Source organism: Cygnus olor, chromosome 3 (assembly GCF_009769625.2).
Source record: "Cygnus olor isolate bCygOlo1 chromosome 3, bCygOlo1.pri.v2, whole genome shotgun sequence".
NCBI lineage: Eukaryota > Metazoa > Chordata > Aves > Anseriformes > Anatidae > Cygnus > Cygnus olor.
In genome coordinates, this window is record NC_049171.1 from 16350890 (window position 1) to 16377314 (window position 26425).

A 26425-nucleotide genomic window follows, 5' to 3' on the forward strand; every position below is an offset into this window, starting at 1 on the left:
CTCCCATTGGCTGCCGGGCGGCGGAGGGGCGGGGCCGGGCGGCGAGGCGAGGCGCTGATTGGCCGCGTGGGCGCGGGCCCAGCAACGGCTAGGCTTGCCTGCGCCGCCGCCCTTCAGCGCTGCCTCCCTCCCTCCCTCCGTCCCGCCCGCCCGGCCCGGCAGCGGCTCCTTTCTCTCCGCCACCGCCCCGCGCCCGGCAGCCCCGCGGCCGCCGCCCGCCCGGCCCGGCCCGGCCTCGCCTCAGCGCAGCGGCCCCTCAGGTGAGCGCGGCGACCCCGCGGCCGTTGGGGCGACCGTTGTGAGGCGGCCGTTGTGAGGCGGCCGCCGCCGCCGCCGCCCGGCCCCGCCTCGGCGTCCTCCATTTTGTGAGCGCGGCGCCCAGCGCTCGGCGGCGGCGGGCAGCGGGAGGTGCCGCCCGGCGGCGCCGCCATTTCGCACCCGGCCGCCCCGCGGCTCCCTGCCCCCCGGCGCTCACCGCAGGGCCCCGGCCCTCCCGGAGGGGCTCTTGGGTCCTGCGGGGCGATGCCCGGGGGAAGCGGGGGGGACCCGGCCCCGCCCGGCCCCGCCCGGCCACGCCGCCAGGAGGCGAAGCCGCCCCCGGCCCCGAGGCTGGGCGCTGCCTGGCGGCCTCTCCTTGCTCTTTTATTCCTTTTTTTGTTATTCTTTTCCCTCAGGGGACAGCTTTAAGTGAGGCCCGCTTGGCTTGCGGGAATTGGGTAGCGTCCTGAACCTCCTCGATCCCTCTCACGAGGAAAGGTGAGGGGAAAAAGCCCGCCCTGACCAAGCGATGGGTTCTCAGCTCGCTGTGCCTTCCCGAGCCGAGTTTCCCGGCCGTCCTTTCCCTAGCAGTGGCTCCTTGAGACCGCAGCCGCTCCCCTCAGCCGTACGTGGAAGGGCGGGATGATCCCAGCCCATTTCTCCAAGATGGACAGGGAGACACACTCCCTGCATTCCTTTTTAGGGCTCTGCGAGGGGTCATATAATACACCGTTCATTAGCATTTGATCCCAGAGTGATGGTTGTTGTCTCTTTTTCTTGCAGGTTTTGAGGTGCGTTCTCTCGTTGGGAGCGTGACGTCCCCAGCTTCTCCTGCCTTCGCTACCATACCTCTCCCGCCCCACTGCCAGCCACCATGGATAAGACCGAGTTGATCCAGAAAGCCAAGCTGGCTGAGCAAGCTGAGCGCTACGATGACATGGCCACCTGCATGAAGGCAGTAACTGAGCAAGGTGCCGAGCTGTCCAACGAGGAGCGCAACCTGCTCTCGGTGGCCTACAAGAACGTAGTGGGGGGGCGGCGCTCTGCCTGGAGGGTCATCTCTAGCATCGAGCAAAAGACAGACACCAGCGACAAGAAGATGCAGCTTATCAAGGACTATCGGGAGAAGGTGGAGTCTGAGCTCAGGTCCATCTGCACCACTGTGCTGGTGAGTGGGGATTTTTTTCTCTTCTGTTTCTTTGAGAGAAAGAAATAGTATTCGTGTATGGTGCTTTGTGAGGATTAAGACTGGGAAGTTGACTGGGGAATATGTGAAACGTAAGGCTGGGGTAGGGGAAGTCAGTGTAGTAACTTCTGCAACTGTTGCATCTGTTACAGTGAGGAAGGAGATCGTCTGCACTATGCTATGGGTGCCGTATGTGCGGAGGTATTTGAGATATGCTCAATTGCGTTTGAGATCCATTTTGGTTGGAGCGATCCATATGCAGTGTTGCACTAGGTTACTGCAGAGATGCTGAGAATTTAGGCTTGTGCCTGTTTGCTGTGGCTGCTTAGGTATTCATAAGATAAGTTAAAAAGAAAATTAGAATGACCTGAAGAAATAAAGGGCTGAGCTAATAACCTGTTAAAAGCATCGTGTTCACTTAATTTACTACTTCATGTGAGGAAAAACACTCTTCATGGGGTCTTTAAGAGACATTTTAGGATTTGGTTTTTTGTGTGTGTGGATATATATATATAGTGAATTTATGGAGTAAGACATCTTCACTGGAAACGAGAAGGAATGTGTAGAAATTGGCTTTGTCAGATTCAAGTTGATTTCTCAGGAGTTCTTCAAGATGAATTTGCAGTAATAGTGGACTAATGTAAAACTAAGGTTTGGAGACGGGTGTAACAGATCTGAGCGTGCACCGAAGCCCAGGAATAAATCTATGTACAAGCAGCAGAATTCCACATGCTAATGGTAGTGAAAACCATATTGCAGTGCACCAGGAGTGGTACGGACCTGTGTCAGCAGTGTGGAGGGTGCTGGACCCTGTTCTGCATGACCAGGGCGTTCTGGCTGCAGGAAGCTGCACGTGTGTAATGCAGTAGTAATTGCGTGGCAGACAGTCTTCAGTGGTTTGCTCCTCTTAGTTTAAAAAACTGTAATTTTTTATATCTAGTATTGCAAACATGAGAACAGGAAGAAGCAAGTCTTTAAGGAAATAAATAAGTTTTGAGGTAAATGTATCCTAAATTGGGCTAGGAGACCTGAATTGAAATTCGATTGGTTTGGAAGTAGCTGAATTTGCTTCTTGATTTGTGTCCTGGCTCGTGTACAAGGGGTGCTCTGGATTGTGTTGAAAATACCTATATGCTTCCTTGTGGGCTGCCACCTGGATTTTTCTCTAAATCAGTCAAAATGAGTTGCCTTTGCTTGAAAATTATTTGGAGATGGATTAGTTTAACGAATCAGCTGAGTTAATTCCTGCACGTATTTAAGAATCCCCATCTTTCAGAGAAGCTGTTTGACAGTTACGGGCGTAGCTACGTTGCAAAAACTTCACCTGTGTGAAAATTATGCAACTTCTCACAGGAAATAAGAATCAGTGCCCCACACAAGATTCACACTAGACGTAGTGTGGTAGGGTGTCAGTGTGTATGCCGTTGTCATTCGTCTCCATCTCCTTTGGATTCACTTGGGAACCACGTCCTGGGGCCTGGCCATAAAGCTCGTTCTTCAGGCTGTTCAATCTCCCTCTGTCCTTCTGCTAGGTAATAGTTCTTAGGAGGAAGTTGTGTGCAAAATCTCTTCGCTGTCCCATCCTAACAAGGAGCTTGTGCTTCTGGGGCGAGAGGGAATGCCTGTGAGTGATAAAGGCAGTGAGCCGTATCGCCCAGTGGCTATACTGAAATATTCCAGCCGTATCAAATGGTGTACGGCAGGTAGCTTGGGAGCTGTGCTAACACAAACCTTTAATGTCAGGAAAGCAAGCTCTTCCTGTCCTAGCTGACTTCTTCTCTACATTCTAGTCTTTTTCCCCCCGTTACCAGCCGTGGCCTGGTTGGCAGCTTCATCCTTTCCTCTTTGCCTGGAAGGCTGCAGGAAGTAGTGAAGACAAACCTCCAAATCAGCATGCCTTTCCTGCTGTGCCCTGCTGGCAAAGGTGTGCCTCCTCTGCTGGGAGGGGATGACAGTTTGCTACTGCAAGCCTCCACGTTGTTACTTTCCCTTTGAGTACCGTGTGCAGTTCTGTGCTCCTTCTTTCCTCCTCCGTCTACCTACTGCTCCTACGATCCGTGAGTCAGCAAGGGGGAGGCTGAAATGTGCAGGCACCACAAGAGATGGGTCTCTTAAGGCTGAGCCACAGAGCGCTTTTGACTCCTTCCTCTTTGAATGGTAATTCCTTATTTACTAATCCTATAGTAACTGCTGCCAGCTCCTTAGATCTGCAGACTTGACTCTCAAAGATCCTCCTTTAGTTCTAGGAAGGCAGCTAAACTGAAGCAACTGCTGGCAAATAGCATGGAAAGGTTGCTTGTCAGCTGGAGTATTTGAATTTAGCAAGGGTGGATGTTGGGTGGAGTGTGGCTGCTGTTAGTCATACTACTAGCAGTTTTTTTCAAAAGTTTTTTTTTGCTTACTGGCGTGGCACAGCTTTTCAAAACGAAGTCTCTCTGCTGTTGTAGAAGCCTTCATTTAGAAATACTTGTGCTGGCGTTACGAGATCCTTCTGATTATTGATTAAAAAAGCAGTAACACTGAATCTGCAATTATTTTTCTTCCTGTAAAGAGTGCCTCAAACTAATTAAAGGCGCTATTTTAGGCCGTGGTTTGATAAGGAACTTAAATTTCATCACCACTAGAATACAGCCATCCAAAATTAGGTTGATATATATATATATATATATATAATCAAATATATACATAATATATACGTAATATATACCTGTGTGCGCATATGCATAACTACGTATTTACTAATTATGTAATGAGCGCGCACTCGGTGGTCATGGTAAGATATTCCATCTGATGCCAAGCAGTGGAGACATTTCTTTAATTGTCTGCCTTGCAAGTAGCAGCCGATGTGATCTCAGTGCTTTTTAACTGCTCATTGTATGACTGGTCTTTCAAGTGAGAGTGGCTCTTTAATGAAGAAATGGTACGACTGTCAAACGACCTGCATGAAGTGCTTTATTTGAAAGGTACGCTGGCAGGTTTTATGGAGGTTCCTGTATTGATTGACTAATTCTTTGGTAATGTAGAGAATTACTATTGAATTGTCCCTTAAGAATCACAGTCCACATTGTTCTTGAAACTCTCTTGTTCCTGGGTAAATAAATAGGTTGGCAACTTCGCTTTTTTCAAGGTACAGATGAACTATGTTGTTTCATACGCTCTGAGAACAAAGTTCACGTTCCCTTAAGTTCTGTGAGTGGTTTTGGGGCAGGGATACTAGATGTAAAAGGGATGGATGCGCCAACAACTCGTGCATGATTAATGAAAAAATGTATGAAACTTGGAACAAAGAATGTACGATACCAGGCTGACGCTTTATTTTGTAGATACCCGATGACACTAGTGACTTCACATTTTCCAAAAGGGGTGACTTTTGAAGGGGAACTCCACTGGGGATGCAGAGAGGGACTGGTTTGAAAACCTCAGTCCCTTTGCACATCAATAACTGGCTTAATGTTCAAGTTCCTTCGTTCTTTAGGTAGAACTAGTACGGCGGAAAAAAGACACCAACCCTTGACTGGAAGCAGTTCACCCTCCACCTGCAACTTGGGGTTTTCTTCCATGTGTGCTCAGCATGTTGCATATGGTCAATGTCTTGGTCCCAGTGTGGTTTGGGCTCTTCATGGAGCAATAGAGATTGAGATTTGATGGCTATGTGCTTATGGTTTAAAACTTGGAGAAGATGCAGTGGCTAAAGTTTTGTTAAGGCTTGGAAACAACTGTGTGTTTACTCCTCATGTCTCTAGCTGAAACTCAAAAGGTTTTTGATCTGCCTTTAAATTTATGCAGGATAGCTACATATATGAGGTTCTCTTTGTTGTTTTCAAACTTTTTTTTAGGATATCCTGTGCAAAAAGTTGTATGTAGCACTGTCAGACCCAGTATTTCTGGAAATGAGCGAGTGCGCTGTGAGCTTCTAGAAATGGACTCGCAGTAACATTACCCATGCTCAGGAAGCTTTTCTGTGCCCCATGGCGGTGTCTGCAATAGTCTTGAGCTGTAAGGTCTATCTTATTTCAATTTTTACTGTCTTAAGGTTGAGAGGATGCTTGTAAATGTTTGATCTTCAGCGAGATTGCAGGGCTAATTGTCGAAAGCCCGGCGCAGCGTATTGCTCCTGCCAGCTCCCCTTTCCTTCCTTCCTTCCTTCCTCCTCCCCCCAAGGTTGCAGTGTTCTTAATACTTCTGCTTTGTGTAATTACGAGACTAAGTGCTAATAAGAAGGGTGAAATCTACATCCATTTCTTGTTTTACCCCCTTTGTAGATCTCTTCTAGAGTTAATCCCTTTAATTAAAAAGTCAAAAATCAAACCGCATATTAGAAAAGGCTGCTTTTGACGTGACCTTCAACAGCACAACTTCAGAGCTTCATTGGAAATGGAGCCGGTGTTCTCGTGCAGAAGCCAACAGACTCGTTATGTGAACTAAAATATCTGATGTTGGATGATGAATACGCTTTGAACGTAAGCCTCTTCTTCACCACTGTTACCTTTGACCTACAAAAAAGTGAAATCTTGACTTTTATTTTATATGTGGTAATCTGTTAGGTTGAGTAAGTGTGAGCTTTGGGCTACTACGTGAACAATTCCGAATTTCGTGTCCTGTAAGTTAATCCTCTTTCTCTGCTTGCCTATTCTACATGAACTGCCAAAATGTAAGCAGAAATCCATAATGTTGTAGAGGTGAAACTGGCATCTGAGTAAAAGGATATTAGAGTCTTTTGATGCCGGGGACGATGTAGGATGCAGTTTTGTTCTGAAGATCAGATACACTAACCGCTGAACTTAATGCTACTTTTGCACTTGAATTAGTTGTCCCCGTAGTAGTTGGGACAGTGTCTCAAGCAGTTTTCTGCCGTCTTTAAATTAAAGCAAATGCTGTTGACTCATCCTCATGAAGTAACTGACTGAAAAACTAGCTACTTCATGGCTCAAAGCCAGCCCTTAGATTGGGAACGCTACTTTTTGGCAAATCCACAATTGCGGAGTTAGCATTAAGTGAATGTTTTAAGTTCAGATCGTGAATTCTAAATTTAACTTATTCATAGTTGTTCCTTGTATTGTGACACTTTTTCTTCCCCTTTGTTAGAATCTGTTGCTGGAGTGCTACGCTTCCCTGGGAGGAAAACTGAGTCCACCTCTAGGAAGGTTACAGAAATAAAGCCTAGGATGCACTGAGGTTCTTGAAGCAGCTGAAAACTGTTAGAGCCCAACTAAAAATAGTTCCAGGAATTAAGGTGGTAGCTGAGGCCTCCATCGCACGCAGTCATCACTTGCTGCATGCCCCCCACACCCTCCACCGAGATGCTGAATTTCTAAAATACATCGAAGTGGTGAAAGATACAAGATAAATGGCTGCAAGGTATCCTGTCTGAGGTTCTGAAAACTTGTGCCTCTATTTGTGCATGCGGTGTCACTTCCTTTATCAGAAGCTACTGGGGTGAGTTTAGATCACTGATTTGATATGCATGGTTATAGCGATCTTGAGACCGGGGTTAATTAATGTCTGGGGAAGGTAGGAAAGCATGAAAGTCAGCTTGTCTGCTCTTAAAAGTTTTGAGAAGTGATCAGCACCACTTCTGCAAAGTCATGCCTGCCAACAGCTCTGAAAGACCTCTCCTGAATGTTATCACCCTGTGAGAAGCAGGATGTGGAGTAATTGAAAATAGGAAATCATACTGCTAATGCAGGTGACCCAACTGTTGAAAGTAGGGCAGCCAAAGCTTCATCCATCTCCAGTGTCAGATCCATTTTTTAATGAGGTTAAGCTATAAATTAACTAGCATGGCTGTAGTCGAGGCTATTAAAGCTTTGTTTGTACTGTACCGCAGTCTACTTGTACGTTGAGAATTATTAGACTTGGTGGAGGCCACTTATTGCCTTGGTGGCCTTGAGCAAATAGGATGCACTCGCTAGCTAGTACTGGACTACCAAGGCACAAATTTATTCTGTTGATGCAGTGACGCTTTTAACACACTTTTTAAAATAACTATCATGATTACCTGCCAGCCAGGAAAGATGCCAGACAACTACATTAGGTAATGATACAGTGGATGTCTTTTTGAAGTAAAAAGAAGTCTGTATATTGAAGATACAGGACAGGACCCTGGACTTCTGTGCTCAGCAGTGGGGAGTGTCAGGCATTCAGAGGGAGGCAGTGAGGAAAACTGAGGGGCAGGGATGGTAAAAAGTCCATGGATGTACTTTCTTCGTGAGTTGGCTAGGTGGAGGTGTTTGTTAATGAGTTAGATTCTCTTATTTGTGTAAATCTTGTTCCTTCTTTCACATTACACTCCTGGTCTTTGAGACTGATGGGCTTACTGCCCCAGATGTTACTTGCTGTTAGTGTTCAAGTGCTTTTGAATTTAACAGCAAACACAAAGCTGATTTTATCAGAGGCTAACTAGCTAAGGTACATAGACTGTTCTCGAACACTTGTGGCACCTAATTTCACACAGCTACTCTGAGTTCATGGGCCTGGTGTTTCCAGGTTCCTCCTCATTCTTTCTGTGTCCCAGGAAGCCAGAGCCAGTATCAGAATGCTCCAGCGGAGCGCACAGCTGCCTTGTGAGCTTGTAACTTGCTAATTCACGTCATGCAGCTGAACAACAGTTCGTGTGAACTGGGCACCATAGACATAGCAGGCACTAAAAATAATTAAAGTGCTGAGTTTCATGTCCTGTGGTTCTGTGCGCCCAGCAAAACATACGAGGCGTAAAGACCTGTGAACTGGGAGGTCCTGAATTAGCTGTAATCTTGTTTGTGCCTTGTGCTTAATTTGTAAAAGGAATGGAGTGTTTGAGTTCCCAATTTCTGACCTTGAGGAAGGTCTTTACCTTGCTCTGGTGATCTTTGGCCTTTAATATATACAGCCCATCTGCTGAGGCAGTTGGATATAGGAACCACGGTAGGCTCTGGAAACAGAAAGCTCTTTTGGCTCTGTTACTAAATTTTCCAAATACGCTGGACACTGCCTTATCGGGCTGACACCCTCGTATTTCCTGCATAAAACTTCTTCAGGAAGTTTTTATGTTGAACGCGCTTTGCAAAATTCTTGTAAGCAGAAATTGTTTTGAAGTGGAAGCAAGCAGGCAGGGCCTGAGCACAAAAGTCAAGGTTCACTTGCTGTGGGAACTTGTTGCAACAAGGTTATCTGGAAAGTTGGCTTTTAGCTCTCAGTCTTAGAGGGTAGGCTTCGTAGCTGGAGCTTGGCTGTTTTGTGGAATAACATATTACTGGCATGTTGCTAATATGCCAAATGAAAAAAAATATGTATGTATTTTTGTTTCCTTCAAGTTAATATAAAGCTGAACGGTGTAAGAGGCTCTTCCAGCAGCATAAAACAGTGGGAGGGAAGCACATCTAAATCTTATTACGTTTCTGGATTTTGGTCGTAAGAAGCCTCTGATCTAGGGCTCCCAAACAACAGAACTGAAGCAAGTCAAACTTGGATTGCTACCCTACAGGGTTCATTTGATAACATGAAAGGCTGGCTTTAAAAATGAGATACTCAGGAGCAACTTAAACCCCGCTAGCTCCTGCTTGCTGTTGTTCATTTTGAGAATTTAGTCTTGTATTTCAGTAACTTCAGAGCTTCTGTAGCTGCAAAGCACAAATACTTTTTAAATGCAGATTTCAAACAGACTTGGACTGCTTGATTCCATTGTGTTATGGGAGTTGACAAATGGAGGACACTGGAAGAAACTTTTAGGTGGTCAGGGTTCTGAAGGGAAGGACTTGTCAGTGATACGTGTTTGCTAAGGGGAAAATAGCACTTGAAGTATTTGGAGGAATTAGAAATCTGGAAAACGCAATCATGGAAGAATGCTAGAATCAATTTGAGATAAATGTCGGATACTAAAAAAATTTCCTGAAAGCTTTGGCTGTGCTGTACAGCTGTTATTTCAGCAAAAACTGAAATTATTGAAAAATGGCTTTTTTTTTTTTGAAGACTCATTCCTACATTTGGCAGGAGGAGAACTGGAAAACTTTAGACCTCTTCCATAAAATCTTGAATAATCCTTGGGCTTCGGGTTGTTGGTTTTGTGTGATGAAAATCTATAGAAAGGAGAAGTTGCGTTTCCACACGCTTCTAGTTCCTGGCTTACGTAGTTCTTTGGGGACCGTAGAGCTTCTCGTTTTAGGAGGAATGTAAGCGCTGAATGTAAATGCTGGATGAAATGAATCTTGGCCCCAGGTGGGAATAGTGTGGGCAGGCGTGCTGCTGCAGCTGAAGCTTCCAATGCATCTGCTGAGTGGGATTCCAGATCCTTTGTTTGGGGCCAATCCCAAATAATGACTGCCAGTTTTGAAAACTATGTAGACAAATACTCGGAACCAAATGGAAAAGATGAATTAGATCACCCTCCCTGTTTCCGTGGCAGGTGCGTTTGCCTCTGCTCTCAGCAGTCCTTTGTCAGGATGTCTTAAGCCATCGTAAGGCCAGGGCATAGGAAAGGCACAGACACATCTTAATATAAAAACAGAAATACCCATGTCTTAGGAGGTCTGCCGGAAACCCATTCCATGTTCTCCCAAAAGGAGTCGATGCGTAGAGCTCGAATCCAGAAGGATGAAGAGCTTACTTCTGCTGAATTACGGGTTTGAAAGTAAAGTGATCGTGCTCTTGCAGCGGGGGACTCTCCCTTTCCTGTCGAGAAACCAACTGGTGAATGTTAAAACACACCTGGGTTGCAGTGAGTCACTCTGTGGACTTTGGAATGACTGATTTCGACTTGAAACAGTCGAGGAGCCTTAATACCAATTTACTAGGTGATTAAAACAGGCGGTCATTTGTGAGTACAAGCATTACTGAAAGGGCTGAGCCTACGCTGATGGTGAGTGATGTCAAACGGCTTGGAACACCCGATATTTGGACTGCTTAAACTTGCAGGTGATAATTGTCTTAGGGGAATATAGCGGTCTGAGCCGTGTCACCAACTTCTTAGCTTTATTTTTTTTTTGACTGCAGTTGGTAGAAACCAGTTCCCTGTGTGCTGCTTATAGGTGCCTTTCCTCACATTGGATGGGCTTTGAGAAATGCTTCAGACTGGAGGCTTTTTCCAGGTATTTTGTTACGTTGTAGACCTGGCTGAATTTACGTAGTGTCACGCACTTCACATGGCATGTCTGTTGGCTTCAAGCTGCTTGTCTTCCAGCTGAGACGGAGTGTGATGTTGAATCCATGTTCGGAGTGGTGAGGTAACCTGCTGGAAAAAAAAAAAAAGTGGTGTTGACATGCACTCTGCACACCAGTTCCTTTTTTAAGGTACCTTGCATCAAAAATAGATTTTTTTTGAAACAGTTTCTTCACTGGCATGTGACAGTTGGCTCGGTGGGATTTGGCCAGTAAGCCTCTGCTGTTACAGGCAAGCGCACCGCTGAGTAATGAGATCCTTGCTCTCACCTGTGTAACATCTGTTCTGGTGGCTAGCTTCAATACTTAAAATAAATAAAAGCTTAAAGAAAGTTGAGTGTCAGCTTGGGAAGAGAAGGAATGCCTTGGAAGCACTAATAAACTGAATCGAGGCTCTGAAAGACCTCTGAAAATAGGTACTCTGGACTGGTAGCACCTCTGCTGGCAGAGCTGAAGAACGTTTGGACGGCAGAGAAGTTGTGAGCGAGCGGCTGAAGTTGAAGCTGGTCTCTTTTTATTCCATGGGGTTGAACTCTTTCCATCATGGTGTCGGGTTAGGAAGGAGGAATACCAAGTTTTTAATAGCATATGCACAGATACTGATGAGTTTATTTTTCTGACAAAGATTGTCCAATTCTATTGGATTTTCTTTTCTGTAAATGATTTTTTTTTGTCATACTAGTCAAAGCCTAGCACAGAATTTAGTCTTAAATTGCTAAAACATGAAAATACAAACTGCATCCCCACAAACTATTGTCATATTTACTTCTAAAGAACAGCATTTATAATCATATGCCCAAAAGATGGCAGTGGAATAAGTTTTAAATAACTTGAAGTAAGATGCCTGGGTGAAAGAATGTTGCTGAAGCGGTCCTACTTGAAAAATAGAGTTTTATTTAAACTTTATTCACAAAACCCTGTGCCAGGGTTTTGACCATCAGCATGCTTCTTCCTAAAGATCAGGCAGCAACTTAAGCAGTTTATTTTTGGAAGCAGACTTTTGGGGAATGTCGCTACTTAAGATGTCTTTCTGATGGAGCAAAAGCAACGATGTACCATGCCAAGTTGGTGATAAAAGGCAGTGCAGATCTCTCTGTGAAATGACTTGGTGATGTCGATGCTTGTGACAGGCTTAGGTCATGTCTCAGTGGTGGTGGCATCGTAAATATCTTGAGTTAGGAGTTGAGTTTACCACACTGAGAACTTCTTCTGAAGGTGCCTAGGCACACGATAACTTGATAACTTCAGCTTGCTTTGAAAAATAGACCTTAAACTACTTGTGATCAGTAGCTAATCTCTGGAGCTGATCTGGTTCATGTTCATCCTCTGGTACTGAACTGGGAAACGTGAAGAATATAGGTATTAGTTAATGGCACTGGGATATATGTGTACGTTTATACTGATGGATTTCAGAAAGTCACATATTAGATGATGCAAGCGCTGGAGGCAGTGAATGTTTCAATTTATTCTCGTGTACTATATTTTCTAAACCTCGTCTTTGCTGTCAAGATTTGTTACAGCCACGGACGTGGGAAGAGAGAAGTACAGATCAAATAGCAGGAACTATTTCTCTGCCACTTGAACACGCCACACAGTTAAGCTGTACAGAAGGTATTTAGTGAGTGTTGTGGTTGAACTTGATGTCTCAGTCGGGCTTGCCTTTCAAACAGAGTTGGATTGGGGTACGGGTGATATTCCTGAACACCAGGCAGCAGAAAACATGTGGAGTGTGGATGGTACGTGAATTGTAGGGCTGTGTGTATGGTGCATGTAAGGAAAGGCTGACTGGGTGCACACACAACAAATAATTACGAAGGAGCTGTCTTCAGGGAGCTGCTTTGTCTATCTCAGGTACTCCAAGTAGAGATACGGCTGGCGTATTCCTTCAGGGCTTGCTTTTCACAACGCTGAAATGATAAGGAAGTGATGAGAGCAGATGAACTCAATGTTTCTGGCTCAGGTGAGTCGCAATGGCCTGATGCTGTGACACTGTTAAACATTGTTACTGCTTAAGCAGGGAGGGAATAGATAGTAAAAAAGGGTATCGGTTGGGAAGGAGCAAAAAGGAGAACTGGAGAAGGATGGAAAAATGCAATTGAAATGTAATTTTCTCTTGCCATGGAAAGGAATAAGCCCCCCGATGGGGGGAGAGAATGTCACAATGAATTTCAGCTTTAAGGGGGGAAGAAGGGGGCTGTTGCCAGGTTCCCGGCTGGCTTCTTCAGGGAACTGTTCCAGGGACCAGTAGCTCATGTTGCTGGCGTCTCTTTAAGAAACAAAGCCATCCTTCCGTAGGAGGGAGAAGGTATATTGTCTATGGGAATGCAGTGATAGTGGGAGGGAAAGTGTTAGCACATTGCAAAGGTAGAAATGAATTAAGACGTGTAAGCAGCACACATGGGGAGGGAGAGGGGAGATCTTGTCCCAACACGAGAGGACCAGCGTGCCACTTGAGAAGAACATCTCAATATCAAGGAAGCGGCAGATACCAGCAACAAATTGTCACCATGCAAACCTGCTCCAGTGCAGTGACGCTGAAAACAAACGGTCTGATTTGAGAACAGACTTCTGACTCCCGCTTCTTCGTGCTGCTCGTGGTTCTGAGTCGCTCAGCAGCAGGGCAGGCTGGTGGCAGACAGCTCAGGTGCAGCTCGAGCATCGTGTGGCTTTTCATGGAAGCATCTGAGGCACCTTTCGCTTCATAGAGCAGGTAACTGCTGGTTGGTCAGGCCTCGATTTAGAAGGTGCTAAGAGCCATCGCAGATCTTAATCGTGGTGGCAACTGTATTTTGATATATAACTTTCTAACCCACCCCAAAATAAGAAGATGGGCACATCTGTTCTATGGGAAGGCAGACTGCTGTATTACGAAACTGTCAGAATCATACCTGTGGGAGTGCCTGACTCTGTCTTTAGGTAAAATTTTTCATAAGAAATTGAGGTGACTGAGGTCTCCTTCGTTGTTCAGACTACCAGTTTTCATTTTTCCTGTTATAAAGATGCGAGTTCGTGACTGACTGCTGTCTGATGGAAAGGCAGAAACCCCCGAGCGGGGGAAGATAGAGAACGGATGTAGGAAACCTTGAGTTTTCTTGGCTATTACTGATTGCAGCAGTGTCGAGGACTGTCTGACAGTCCTGATAAATGATAAAAAAAAAAATCATTTATCTTACCATGCATGCCTACTCTCACTGCCCCATCGACGTTTTCCATCTATTAGAGGGGAGGGTGAGATGGATGGTGAGACATAACAGTGATATCCTGAGATGAATGGCTCGCTAAGTGTACCAAATACATTATAGATTTGAAACAGTCTGCATGGATAAATTAGCTTTGCTCAGTCTGGTTTTATTTTCTTTTGCATCCTACATGATTGATAAACAAGAAATCTTGTTCCATTTAAGGCTGTTTTAAAAAGGAAGAAGAAAAAAGGCACAAACCTGGAACTAAGATGCTCTGCCCTAGCTGATGGATGCACAGAGCTCTTACCAAGGGGTTGTGGTAAGGATTTAGGAGGCCCTAGAGATGAATTGGGAGTGGGAGCTGCTGTCTGGGCAGCTCCGCTCCTCCAGCTGAAGAGCACGTAGGAAATCCGTGTATGTAACCCGCTCTTTGCTGTCTGAGAAACTGCAGTTCATTCCAAGCAGCAGCTCTTTTTCTGAAAGATCCTTGGACATCTGCACAGAATCAGCAGTTTTCAGACGTGGTGGTGCAGGCAGCGCTTCGAGGATGCACCGACACGCTGTATGTATCCCTCTGTAAGGCTCCCCTACCATCAAGGGAATCAACAGCTCCTCCAAACGTAGCGTTGTCCGCAAACTTACCTTGTGTGTGCTCAGCTCCTGTGTCTGGGTCATTGATAAAGGCACCGAAGAGAGCTGGCCCTGAAAGTGAGTGCTGGGGAGCACCACTGGTGTCTGGCCACCAGCCTGACACAGCCCCATTTCCTACAGCTTAGAACCTCACCCGTCAGCGAGTTGCTTGCCCATCGTGTTGTGTACCTGTCAGCTGCGTACTGGGCGTTTTGTGCGGAAGGATACTGTAAGAGACAATACCAAAAGCTTTCCTAGAACCCCCAAAACTGGCATCTCCTCTCTTCCATTCATCCACCAGGTAGGTAACCTTGCCACAGAGGGATATGAAGTTAGGAGGGCCTGACTTTGCCTTCCTGAACCCGTGTTGCTTTTGAGTGATGACTGCATTGTCTTTCAAGTCTTTTTCAATAACTCAGAATAATCTTCTCCATACCTTTACCAGGCACTGAAGTGAGACTGACAGGCCTGTAATTACTCGCGTTCTCTTTCTTGCCCTTCTTGAATAACATTTGTCAGCTTCCAGTCAACTGGAACCTCTCCAGATTCCCAAGACCATTGGCAAATAACTGAGGGATGTCTCAGAGTAATATTGGCTAACTCCTTCAGTACCCTGGGATGAGTCTTATCAGCCCACGTAGACTTGTGTGCATTCAGCAGCAGCAAATCCTGCACAAATTCCGTACCAGCGGGAGCTTATCCCTCCCATGTTTGTCATCTTCCAGCCCAGGGCCCATCACGGGTGTTAAAGACGGAGGCAAAGAAGGCATTACATGTCTCTGGACCCCACTGACCTCAAAACCAGATTGCCAGGGCACTTCACTAAATAGTTCCTTGAGCAGCCTGAAGCCTTCTGTCCCCAAATCCAAGGTGGCAGCTCTGCTGACAGGTTTTTTCCCCTATCACCAAAGGGTTTAAACTTGAGCATTTCCTGATTGCTGTGTCCAAGACAGCCACCACTCATCACTTCACCCGCAAGACTTTCTCTGTTTCCAAGCAGGTCTAGGAGGACACCTTTCTTAGTCAGTTCCCTCGATACCTCTATCAAAAAATTATCTTCAGCGTGCTTCTGGAGCTTCCTGGACCTGAGCAGGGACTGAGCAGGGACTGAGCTGTTCCTCTTGTTGATCCCTCACAGGGCATGCACTGGTGTTAGCACATTTCCAGTGAAATTGTGGAGCAGAGTGAAAGCTGTCACTAGCACGTCATCCCTCAAATATTGTCCTGCCATCCATGGCTTATCTTGAATAAGCCTACTTTTATCCCCTTTCCTCTTCAAAGCTCTTTTAAAACTCTTTCAGTCAGTCCTGCTAACTCATGAGAAAAAATCCTTTTCCCCCCTTTGAGAAGGGTGAATCCCCCCAGGCCCCAACGAGCCTGGTGTCACATTGATCATCCCATGGATGGAAGACCCCAAATTCTGTTGGTGGCACCAGCCTTGGAGCTTGAAAAGCTGGGTCCGCCCACTTCTTTTCATTTCCTTCCCTATTTCTGGAAGGAGAGGAAAATACTACCTGCATTCCTGATCCCTTCGCCAGTCTCCCCAAGGCTCCGAAGTTTCTTTCGGTGACTTTTGGACTTAACCACGGTGATATTTTTTTTTCACTACCCTTGTGAAGAAGAAAGAACAGGATAATCTGAGGGCTGAACCAGGCTAGGAAGCTTCCTAGTAGCATCCCTACCCTGAGCCCAGGGAGGCAGCAAGCTTCCCCCAGAAAGATGGATGCGATCAGTGGATCGCTGCATCGCCACCTCAGATTTCAAAACTGTTTTGTGGCTGGTGTAGACATCTATCTGAGGAGAAAAGCATCAGGAAAACAGCGAGGCAGAGACAAAACGTGAAGCTTTTCTCGCTGCAGAAACCTGTAGGGTGGGAATAACTCATTGTAAGATGCGGATGACTCACGTGAAATAACAGTATTAATACGTGGTTGTACCAGCCATCTGCCTACACCGCCTTAATTCTTGTTTTGAAACACCGCTCAGGTTTTGCTGCTGCTTCCAGAACACCAACGAGCTGTGCTGCTCGGTACCCTTGTGCAAGCCCTTGGTACACCCCACTGTGAAATGTGGAATTTGTGTAACTTTTTATATGTTTATATTGTATAGGTTTTTTTAGTTGGTGTCTAGTCTTTGGCAGTGTTTTTCTACGGAGGCTTTTATCTCAAATTCACTCCTTTTCAGTAGTGCTACAGTTACAAGTTGATTTTTTTTTCCCCCTAGAAGCTTACGGTTCCTTGAACTTAAACAGTACCTCCGTACTGCTTCGTGAGTCTGGCTACGTGTTCCTGTAAGAAACCTCTTATTAGCCACAGTCTGCAAGCTTTGTGGAAACTTTCTGCTGCTTTTATGATCTGTTTATTTTCCAAGTAACTGAATGCAGATCTTTATCGCTTAAATTCTTAGTGTAAAGTTGCTCTGGGTATTGTGGGGCTGCCTAGAGTGTGTTGGAGCTCATTGGCATCTCTTGTAAATTCCAGAGAGCGTGGCTGCGTTGGGGTAATGAGGTAGGTAAAAATCCCTGGGGCGTGGGGACAAGGAGGTCAGCCAGAAAATGTTCTCCCCGTCAGTTCTCCGAAGCACCTGAGAGCCGAGTACTGCTGTGGCTGGGGGAAAATCCGACATTTCTGCTTCCCTTCTCCTCCACCCCTACCTTGCAAAGGCTAGCCTTGCAGAGAGCCTTCCCTCGTCTTGCTGGAGGCTGGCAAACCTGGCCCTGGCCGTCAGGAAGGAGAGCTGAGGGCAGGAGGAGCAGCGTGAGCGAGCGGTGGCCCAGGATGGTGCTGGAGAGCAGGGTGCAGAAGCGAGGGCTGTGCCTCCCTGTGCTGCTTGTGGTGGGGCTGGCTGCGGGGAGGTGGCTCAGAGGTGCTTTCTTGCAAGTCTGAATGCAGCTTTTACAGAAGATGGCACGGTTATTCTTCGTAATTCTTTTTTTCCTGTGAAGCAGAATGAATTCTTATTTATAATAGCTTTGACAATTAATGCATAGGGTTTCATTTTTCCAGTAAAAGCTTACTCATTTCAAACAGTGGTTTCAGAATTCTCATTTTAAAAACATTCTTGAAACTATATGCCAGTAAACCTTGTCTGCTACTTTTTCTGCAGTCTGATCATCGTAATATACTATCTAGCTTTGTGGATTTGCGCGGTTTGTTTAAATGGCTTATCTAAAATGCTCTTTAAACTCTTCCCTTTCCCTCCCCCTCTTAATTTGTAGCCAATATGAGGCCATCCAGAGTTACTGAAGAGAAGAAAAATAAATTGAACTTGGTTTCAGTGTTGTTTGTAATAAGCTCATGTTGTCTGTTTCTTTTTTTCTTCAGGAGCTGTTGGACAAATATTTAATAGCTAATGCAACTAATCCAGAGAGCAAGGTATTCTACCTGAAGATGAAGGGAGACTATTTCCGATACCTTGCTGAAGTTGCCTGTGGTGATGACAGAAAACGTAAGTACCTTGTGATCTGCAGGGCTTCAGTAGTTAATGACCTTCTGTTTTGAGCCACAGGGGAGGGAACAAATGAAATCCACGTCAATATCTTCCTCTGAATTTATGTGAAAGTTAGCAGCGTGGGGACAGGCTGTGTTTGAGTGGGGATCTCCAAATGTTCGTGTAGATAAAAGTACGAATAGACCTCAAACACGGGATCCAAGGGAATTTTGGCTGGTGTTCTTGCCATCTACCCTAAACCTCTGGATGGTTGTCTGATAGCATTTATTTAGAGCTTCTGGAAATCACTTTAGGTAAAGGTCTGTGAACATGCTGGATGTTGGCTGGTTGTATTTCTTTATTAAAATAAAGTCGTTGAGGAAGAGTTCTCTAACAATTTTTTCACTACTTAAATGAGTCAAGTCTTGTGTATAAATTGTAACCATTAAAGTGTGAGGCAGACTCTATTGTAGTCCTCTGACTAAGATTATAAATAAGTAACCATTAGTAGCTCAGTATAACCTGGAAAAAGTGTGAGCTCACTTGGAAGTTGCTGGTAGGGATAACGCACCCCTGTAATTTTAGTTTGCCCTTTTGGACCAAGCAGAAAAGGCCTGGAAAACGTCCCAGCTGGTAGTGTCATTTGATATTGGGCATCCTAAAAATGTGGTTGGAACATGTGCATAGGTGGTCTGAAGTAACTCAAAGCTCTTCTAGGGAGTTTTTTAACTCTCTGTTGACGATGTATTGAATTAAGTATCAGAATTATCTTGCTAGGTGCCAGGCACTGTTGAGATGTTTAAAAACTCATGGTATGGCATAAGCTCGGGATGTCTTTTTGTGTAAAAAAGCAAAATTAGTCCTGGAGTGATGCTGTGGCACAGGAAGGAGATAGATGGTTGGGAGCTGGCAGAGCTCTGAAGTGGCTGTCCCTTTGGGTTGGGCATGGCAGGCATCTGACAGTGTTGGCTAGTTTAAACTGCTTGAATTGCAAAGTGGGAAGATAGAGCTGACCGTCACTTAAAGAACGGCTTTGTTTCCTTGTATTGTAAGAGGATTGAAGTTGAAAGATGAAAATACAGAAAATAGAGTAAAAAGTCTTTGCGTTAATGAATTGCTTTCAGAAATTTCTAACCTTTTCCTTATTTAAATGACATCAGCAGGTCCAAGTCTGAAAGCCAAAGCCAAGTTGTCTCTACTAAAAAATAGTCTTTTCCTTTTGTCTCAAGCAAGAGTTAAAAACCTTTGGCTGGCTAAGCAGAGAAATACCAGCTTATCTTGGCTGAAAAGACCGCACGTAAAGTGATACGTGTGCTGATATGGGTGCTTACTGGAGAAGAGGGACTGATTGATAACCTTATTAGTGGATTTTGGTGCTTTCCATTTGAAGAGCTTGTGTTACACGCTTTGCCATGTGTACGCTTTGTGCTTGGCTTTTTGTAAGTTTCCCTGGGTTTTACTGCAAGCTTTTCTGATGCCCTATTTCTAAGCATCTGTTTTTTCTGCTTAAAATGTCTTTATGTACTTAAGCTAATTTATTTCCTGTGTTTACTAGGCTTTTTGCCTTTATCTCGTTTTAAACAGATTAATAGTTCATTAGTGCGTATTACATTGTAAATATTGAAAACTTCACTCTTATGAATACTTAACAGATTTTAATTACGAAACTACTTTTTTAATAATATTTTTTAGAGCACTTAAGGTGCTGTTCCTCAGAGAACTGGATTCTGAGTTCTGAGACTAGCTCTTCATTTTCTCCAGTCTATTTTCATTTGGCAGGCACGTTTAGTGCTACTGTTGGCCCTTTTGGTTGTCTTCCAGAAGAGAATCTTTACTAGACTGTGTATCGCTCCCAGTGCATCTACTTTGCCCCATTAACCTCTTTTCTCTGTGGCATTTCTCCAAGTTAATCTGGGTACGACCTTGTTTTTTATCTTGACCTCCTGCTTCTCTCCACCCAATTTCTGAAGGCAGATTTTTCAAGAGCCCGCAGTCTATGTCTCCTAGACTTCCTCACGAAGAGGTAGTGCTGCACAAACACCTGCCTTCTTTATGCTGCATGCCCTACTCGAACACGAGCATCCTATGAAGGGAATGAAGCAGGATCTCTGTAGGAAAAAATGTACAATGTTAATAACTAAAGATTGCATTGAATCAAAGGCTATACGTTTGTATGTCAAGCTGAGGTACTGTAGTAATTTTTGATGTTTGTGTTTACCAACTTTTGTGTGTTTATCCGTCTTTTGGATACGGGTGCTCTGCAGTAGCTTAATCTGCCCCCTGTGGTTTGTCAGTGTGGTAGCTCTACTTAAAATGGGTTTCAAGTTATTGCCATGATTTAAGGAAGAGGAGGCTTAAATGGCGGACTATTTAGTCTCCTACTAAGGGAGTACTTTAAATGGTTATACCTTTTTAAAAAAAAAAAAAATACTGCTATTACAACCCTACCTAATATTGAAACGTTTCTCCTTCTTTCAACAGAAACAATAGAAAACTCACAGGGAGCTTATCAGGAGGCGTTCGATATCAGCAAGAAGGAGATGCAACCAACACATCCAATTCGCTTGGGTCTAGCTCTTAACTTCTCTGTATTTTATTATGAGATTCTCAACAATCCTGAGCTTGCCTGCACACTGGCAAAGACAGTAAGTTGCTTTTTTCTTCTAAGCCCAGGGGCAGTAGAAAAGAGTTTTTGCTTAAAATAATCTGAATGATGACTTCCTAGAGTTTATTCAGGAAATGACCCTATTTAATGTATCTGGTTTCCAAGCTCATGTTGTTAATGGAATTAAAGGGGTATGAGCAGGCTGTTTTTAGTGTGACTTAAATTTTAAGCTGCACTACCTTTATGCCTCATTATAAAATTGACCAATTCATCACTAATTTCTAATGTTACACTTCTTTCTCTTAAAGCTGCCTTTACTGATAAACTCAACTTCTGTTTTTTTAATGATCAGTCAATAGAGAGACTTAATTGCTCTTCATTGTTCCAGGCGTTTGATGAGGCCATTGCAGAACTCGATACACTGAACGAAGACTCATACAAAGACAGTACTCTCATCATGCAGTTGCTTAGAGACAACCTAACAGTGAGTTGAATTTTTGTGCTATTTATTCTGTAACCGTATAATTGCTTAAACTGAATTTGTGATGAAACGAAAACGTTTAGCACAAAACATAGCACTGATTCTAGCTATTTACCCTGGTGTGCCTTTTCAACTTACTCTGCATTCAAACTAAGTTATGATGTCAGCAACTACATGCTGTGTCATGCAGAATGACCATATGGATAGTTCATACTTCTAATTTTTTTCTAGCCTTTTCAATGAAGAGGGAAAAGTGCATTCTCAGCTATTTTAACATACAAAATAGGACAAGGAGTCCAGAAATAGTAGTTAGTGAGAATCCCCAACAGATCACAAAAAACTTCTTAACCGGTACCTCAGAAACAAGATGTCTTCACTTTTGTACATCCAGTGCAGCTTATTTTAGTCATTTTCCAGATTTCTTCATTAAAACAAAAGGCCTGAAATTTCGGTATATTAAAGATAAAATGAGTTTGAGTATAATTGTAATGATCAGCTGTTTAAGAAAAGTGCCTAATGGAACCACTAGGCTCTTAAAATATTTAACTAAGGCAATTTTATAGAGAATATCCTCTCTGTGAATATTTGCTGTACTTGAAATTACAGCAACATTTATAATTTTGCAATATCCCTTCAGTAGAAATGTCTTTATTAGCACTGTAAAATGCTTTACTTCATTAACTGAAATGGCACTCTCTTAGGATCCAGACCTCTGCTTTTGAAATGAGTGTTATTCAGGAAGCTGTCATCAAGAGTTGTTGAATGATCTAGCATTAATGTTGTACCGTGCTATTAAGCACAAAAGTCTGGACTTGAGAGCGGTGCCTGTTCTGCCTTTAATACCTGAGGGGCAGAGCTAGTTGTGCCCTCTGCATGTGGAACCATTTCCAGTTACCTCTCCCGAAGCAAGTACTGGAAGCTGAGATTCCACGGCTCCAGTGCGCTGATACTTGCAGAGATCCTTAAATCTAATTGATATTTTTTTCTGTACAGTTAATAGTTGGTTGTCCCTCTTTAGAAGTAAATCTCCACTTCCAAAAGCTGACGCTGCTCTTCTTTTCTTTCTAGTTATGGACATCAGACAGTGCAGGAGAAGAATGTGATGCTGCAGAAGGTGCAGAAAACTAAACTGCACGCGGGATGTCATTCTCCCTTTCCTTCTCAAGAAACCTTTTTACACGTCTCCATTCCTTATAGCTCCACTTGGATTTCCTATAGCAAAGAAAACCCATCCATGTGTATGGAAATCAATTTATAGTCTTTTCACACTGCAGCTTTGGGAAAACTCCATTCCTTGATTTGTGTTTGTCCTGGCCTTCCTGGTGTGCGGTTACTGCTGTAGAAAAGTATTAATAGCTTCATTTCATATAAACATAAGTAACTTCCAAACACTTATGTAGCGGACTAAAGTGTACCTGGTATTTAAAAACAAATCTGAACCAGTTCCTGCCAGTTGACTGTGTTTTATATTACAGTAAGATATGGAAATGTAGTTAATTGCAACTAAAGAGTGTTCCACATAGCTTTTAATTCTCCACATTCCCTTCTTATTATGCAGGGTTTCCTTCCCATAATTGACTTTCACATGCTACTGTGTATTCTTTTCGGTAGAGATGCAGAAGTATCAGGCCAGACAAAATTGAGCATTTCTAGTTTGAAAATTTATACAGGAAGCAAATCAATTTGTAATGTAATGCAGGAGCTTGCGTGTTTGAAAACAGGGGCTACTCTTAATTTTCAGTTGCTGCTGTTTAAGTTGATATCCCTTCCCAATAAAAGTTCACTTACACTCCTGCCTTTGTAGTTCTGGTATTCACTTTACTATGTATTAGAAGCAGCATGTTACTGCCGGAGTACAGGCAGTGCTTTTTGGCAGACTAAAGTGCATGTCATTTCTTAATACACTGGAATGGGAAAACCAATTGAAGTTCACATGTCCAAGTATAAAATTTAGTACTTTTCCATGCAGGTTTGTGCACATGTGAGAAGGTGTTAAGTTTGTCCAGTGATTGTTATTTAGAGAGTTCGGACCACTATTGTGTGTTGCTAATCATTGATTGTAGTCCCAAAAAAGCCTTGTGAAAATGTTATGCCCTCTGTAACAGCAAAGTAACATTAAATAAAATTACATTTTATAAACCACTTACTGTTGACTTGTAACAATTCCATGTAATTGCCTAACGGCTAAAGTTAAGTATCTTGTGCTAGAAGTCGTTCTCAAATATAGTGCATACTTGTAAAAAGTCTGCTCTCAAACTCATGTCATGTTTGAACAATTTGCATTTTTGAAAATATCCTGGATAACTTTCTGTAGTTAATCTGACATGTGGACTTCTCAATAACTAAATCTACTTGAGCTAATGGCTTCACCTTATTAATGACCTAAGGAAAAAAAAATAGCCAACTTCTTGTTCTTCTTCCCTGGTTTGCAAATCCTATCACCTAAATTATGCCTTTTATTGTAATCTCTTGAAATTCTCTGATCTGTCCTCCCATTTTTTCAATGATGGTCATCATTATTATTATGGTATTTCAGATACACTATTAGGAATGCCAAGGAATCTGTCCTCTAGCTCATTAGTTTGTGTGCTGCCACATCATAACCTGCTTTCTGTTGTTCTTAGACTGCTTTTAGTGTTAATGTTTCCCAATTTTTGGAGCTTTTTGTAATAATGGATTGCTCTGCCTATGTTTTTTCTTTTTTTCTAAATCACTTAAGTTTTTTTCTAAACCTCTACCTCTTAGTTCCCCATGTTGGTGGGTTTTTGAAAATATTTAACTCCTGTTAGTGTCCTGGCTAGACAGGATATGACGTTATGAAAAAGGACATACTGCTAGTCCATGTAGATTTCTGATGGTACATCTTCCACCTTCCATGTGTTTTGTTCATTCTTTTCAGTGTGCACAATGAGTATTCCGACAATAAAACTGTTCAGATTATGTATGCTTCAACTGACATGCATTGCTTTTTAAAACAAACAAATGTATCAGTTCCATTTTCTTCATGCAGTCACTTTGAATTGCTGTCAAAGTATTGTGTGGCAGGATTCTACATAAACTCATATGCTTCTTAATCGGTGTTTTGGTTTCATAATTTCTTTCCCTCCCCCATGCATCTCTTACTGATCCTTTGTTCCTTAAAGGTTTTTAACTGCTAAGTGCTCTCATTCTCCTGTAAAAATGTTTCAGTGCATACGTGCTAGCAGTCGGTTGTATCTGCTCATGTAAGAGTTTGCTTTCGATGCTGTCTCAGCATATGCTACATTGTCAGCTGACACACTGCTTTTTCTTTCTTTCCTTTTGCAACTTGCCCAGTGAGTTGTCAGTGTTTGTTACAGGACTGCTATCTGGGCCTTGTATCTAGATTACAGCTAAATTTATTAAATGCTCCTTCTAATGTCTGTCAAGATGGGCAAATTGTAGCTGTTTTGTCTATTGCATCTCCATTTTGTACAAAACATACATGTTGAAACTGCAGCATCAGCTCTTTTATTTTAATAATGCTGAATGCAGTACCGTTTTCTCTCGTACTGTTACTTCCACAAGGCAACAAAAAGTATAGGGGAATAGGATGATGATACAAAAAAAAAAAAAAAGGACTATAATTTCCTAAATGCCTTTGGAAAGTCCCCTGTCCACATCCCTCCCCCAGGTAAGTTCCATTATTAGTGTAACACCCAGGCTAATTAAGCGTATTCATGGGGCATTAGGGCTTCCGGTTCCAGGAGATAATTTGCACTTAGGTGCTGCCCCACCTCCCCTAAGAGGACATGCCCTACAGCCTAGGAAACGCCGGACAGAGTAATACATCAAATCCTGAGCCATGTTTATTCTTTCCAAGGCACGTGGACAACTGAAAACATCCAAGACTCTTTGGTAAAATAGTTGTCTTGCTAAAGATGTGATCATCATCTGCTAAAGATAGTTGTATACAGTGAATCTTATGGGGCGGGGTTTCTGTTTTGATCTCTCCAAAGGGTTTCACACTAGTATGTTAATCATCTCAACTTATTTCTCAGTGTTTTCAGAGTACTATGGAAAAAAATGAGCTCTAGAGTTCCTAACTCCTCTGCCAGGTGGGTGATGGTGGTAAAGATGGTACTCCACTAGAATCCATTTTTTCTATTCAGGTATTTGTGCTATAATTCAGTTCATCAGCAAAACAGGGAGACTGATGTTTCTCGAGTTCTCTGTTGAAAATAGTAATATCAACAGATGAACTGTTTTTTCTCCTAGTCTAGTTTAGTATTCTTAGTGGTGTGATACCAGGCTATTGGTTATGCTAGAAGATAAATTATTTTATGATTGTGTAAAGCAAATACAGCACGTATTACTTAGCTGCGTTGCTTCAGGTGACTAGAAATTAGGTGAACATACAGAATGTAGCAGTGATTTAACTGGTAACGTGGTTTTCAAGTGTGGGCTACACAGCCGAAGTAATATCCTAATGATATCTGAGAATCGTCTGCCACCTAAAATTCTTTCATCTGCACAGAATTCCTTATCAAACCAAGAGTGCAGATTTGTTGGTAAAACTTCATGTATAAGAAAAGTGCAAACCTGAAATTTATTCCCAACACTACTGAAAAACTACAGACTCGAAATCCCACTTCTACAATGAAATCCCAGATTTCTGTAACAAGAACTAACTGCCTTCTTTTGTGTAAGCGTAGCCAGATGACGTGACTGCTGGAAGCTTCAGCAATTACAGCTTGGCCAGCTTTCAGCTGAATAAAATGCCAGTGTGGGAAGGGTGAAATGTTAGTACCAGCCCTGGATGACTGCCATGATATTTTCCACTACACTGTGAAGACTCTTAACTTCATAGAGGTATGCCATCTAGTCTTTGTGCCAGGATCTGGAAACTGATAGAGAGACATAAGTACATACCTGATAATGAAGCGTGGCCTCAAACTATGTGACTAAGTGATTCAAAATTTCAATTTCTGTATATGAAAACTTGTTTAAGGCAAGTGTGTCTCTAGTGTGCTATCTATGATCTGACATCAGCGTAAGAATCGTCTGAGCTAGAGATTCTGTAAATGCCATTAGAAGTGGCTCATAAGCTCTTCTATTACAAATGATATTCTCAGTTGTCCAGTCCCCATACTTAGTTAAATCCTCATTCCTTCTATTGTGGTCATCGTTATTGTGAAATCCCCCTAGGTCTGCAAACAAGAGGACAGTTCGTAAAATTTGCTGGGGCTGAGGATTGCCCTTTTTTTCTCATTTTCTTCAGTTCTGTCTTCAAATGAACGTATGGCTGCTGACTGTGTTGTTGCTGAGCAGATGCTGGGTCTTTCAGAATTATCATAAATCTGTTGGGAAACAATAACGGGGGCTTGTTGTGGTCATGGAAGAGAAGGAGGAAAAGGAGGGGGAGAAAAGAGATGTTTTGTTTCTGTGCTCTGAGCTACTTAAACTGTGCTCTCCAAGGAAAACCAATGTTATAAACAGAACAATGAAATTTGGTCTCAGCAGTGACAGTATCAAAGCTGTACATAATGACATTTTTCACATAA

The 26425-nt window shown here is 43.3% G+C and overlaps 1 protein-coding gene across 2 annotated transcripts; it reads left to right on the top strand.

Moving 5' to 3' along the window:
* Positions 1 to 62: 62 nt before the first annotated feature.
* YWHAQ (tyrosine 3-monooxygenase/tryptophan 5-monooxygenase activation protein theta) lies at positions 63 to 23045 on the top strand. Of its 2 annotated transcripts, none has more exons than XM_040551691.1 (6): positions 63 to 260; positions 1042 to 1426; positions 17712 to 17835; positions 20299 to 20462; positions 20811 to 20906; positions 21972 to 23045. In XM_040551691.1, exons 2-6 carry the CDS (start codon positions 1133 to 1135, stop codon positions 22029 to 22031), a joined length of 738 nt encoding a protein of 245 aa, XP_040407625.1. In that variant the 5' UTR covers positions 63 to 260; positions 1042 to 1132; the 3' UTR covers positions 22032 to 23045. The 2 variants fall into 2 exon arrangements, with proteins under 2 accessions (XP_040407625.1, XP_040407624.1); XM_040551690.1 differs by lacking the exon at positions 63 to 260 and adding an exon at positions 446 to 756.
* Positions 23046 to 26425: the final 3380 nt, after the last annotated feature.

Bases quoted from the DNA above. Each gene is read 5' to 3' on its own strand.
- YWHAQ (XM_040551691.1), top strand. From the start codon at position 1,133: ATGGATAAGACCGAGTTGATCCAGAAAGCCAAGCTGGCTGAGCAAGCT. The intron at 1,427-17,711 runs GTGAGTGGGGAT...TTTTTTCTTCAG, and splicing joins CCATCTGCACCACTGTGCTG to GAGCTGTTGGACAAATATTT. The intron at 17,836-20,298 runs GTAAGTACCTTG...TTCTTTCAACAG, and splicing joins CTGTGGTGATGACAGAAAAC to AAACAATAGAAAACTCACAG.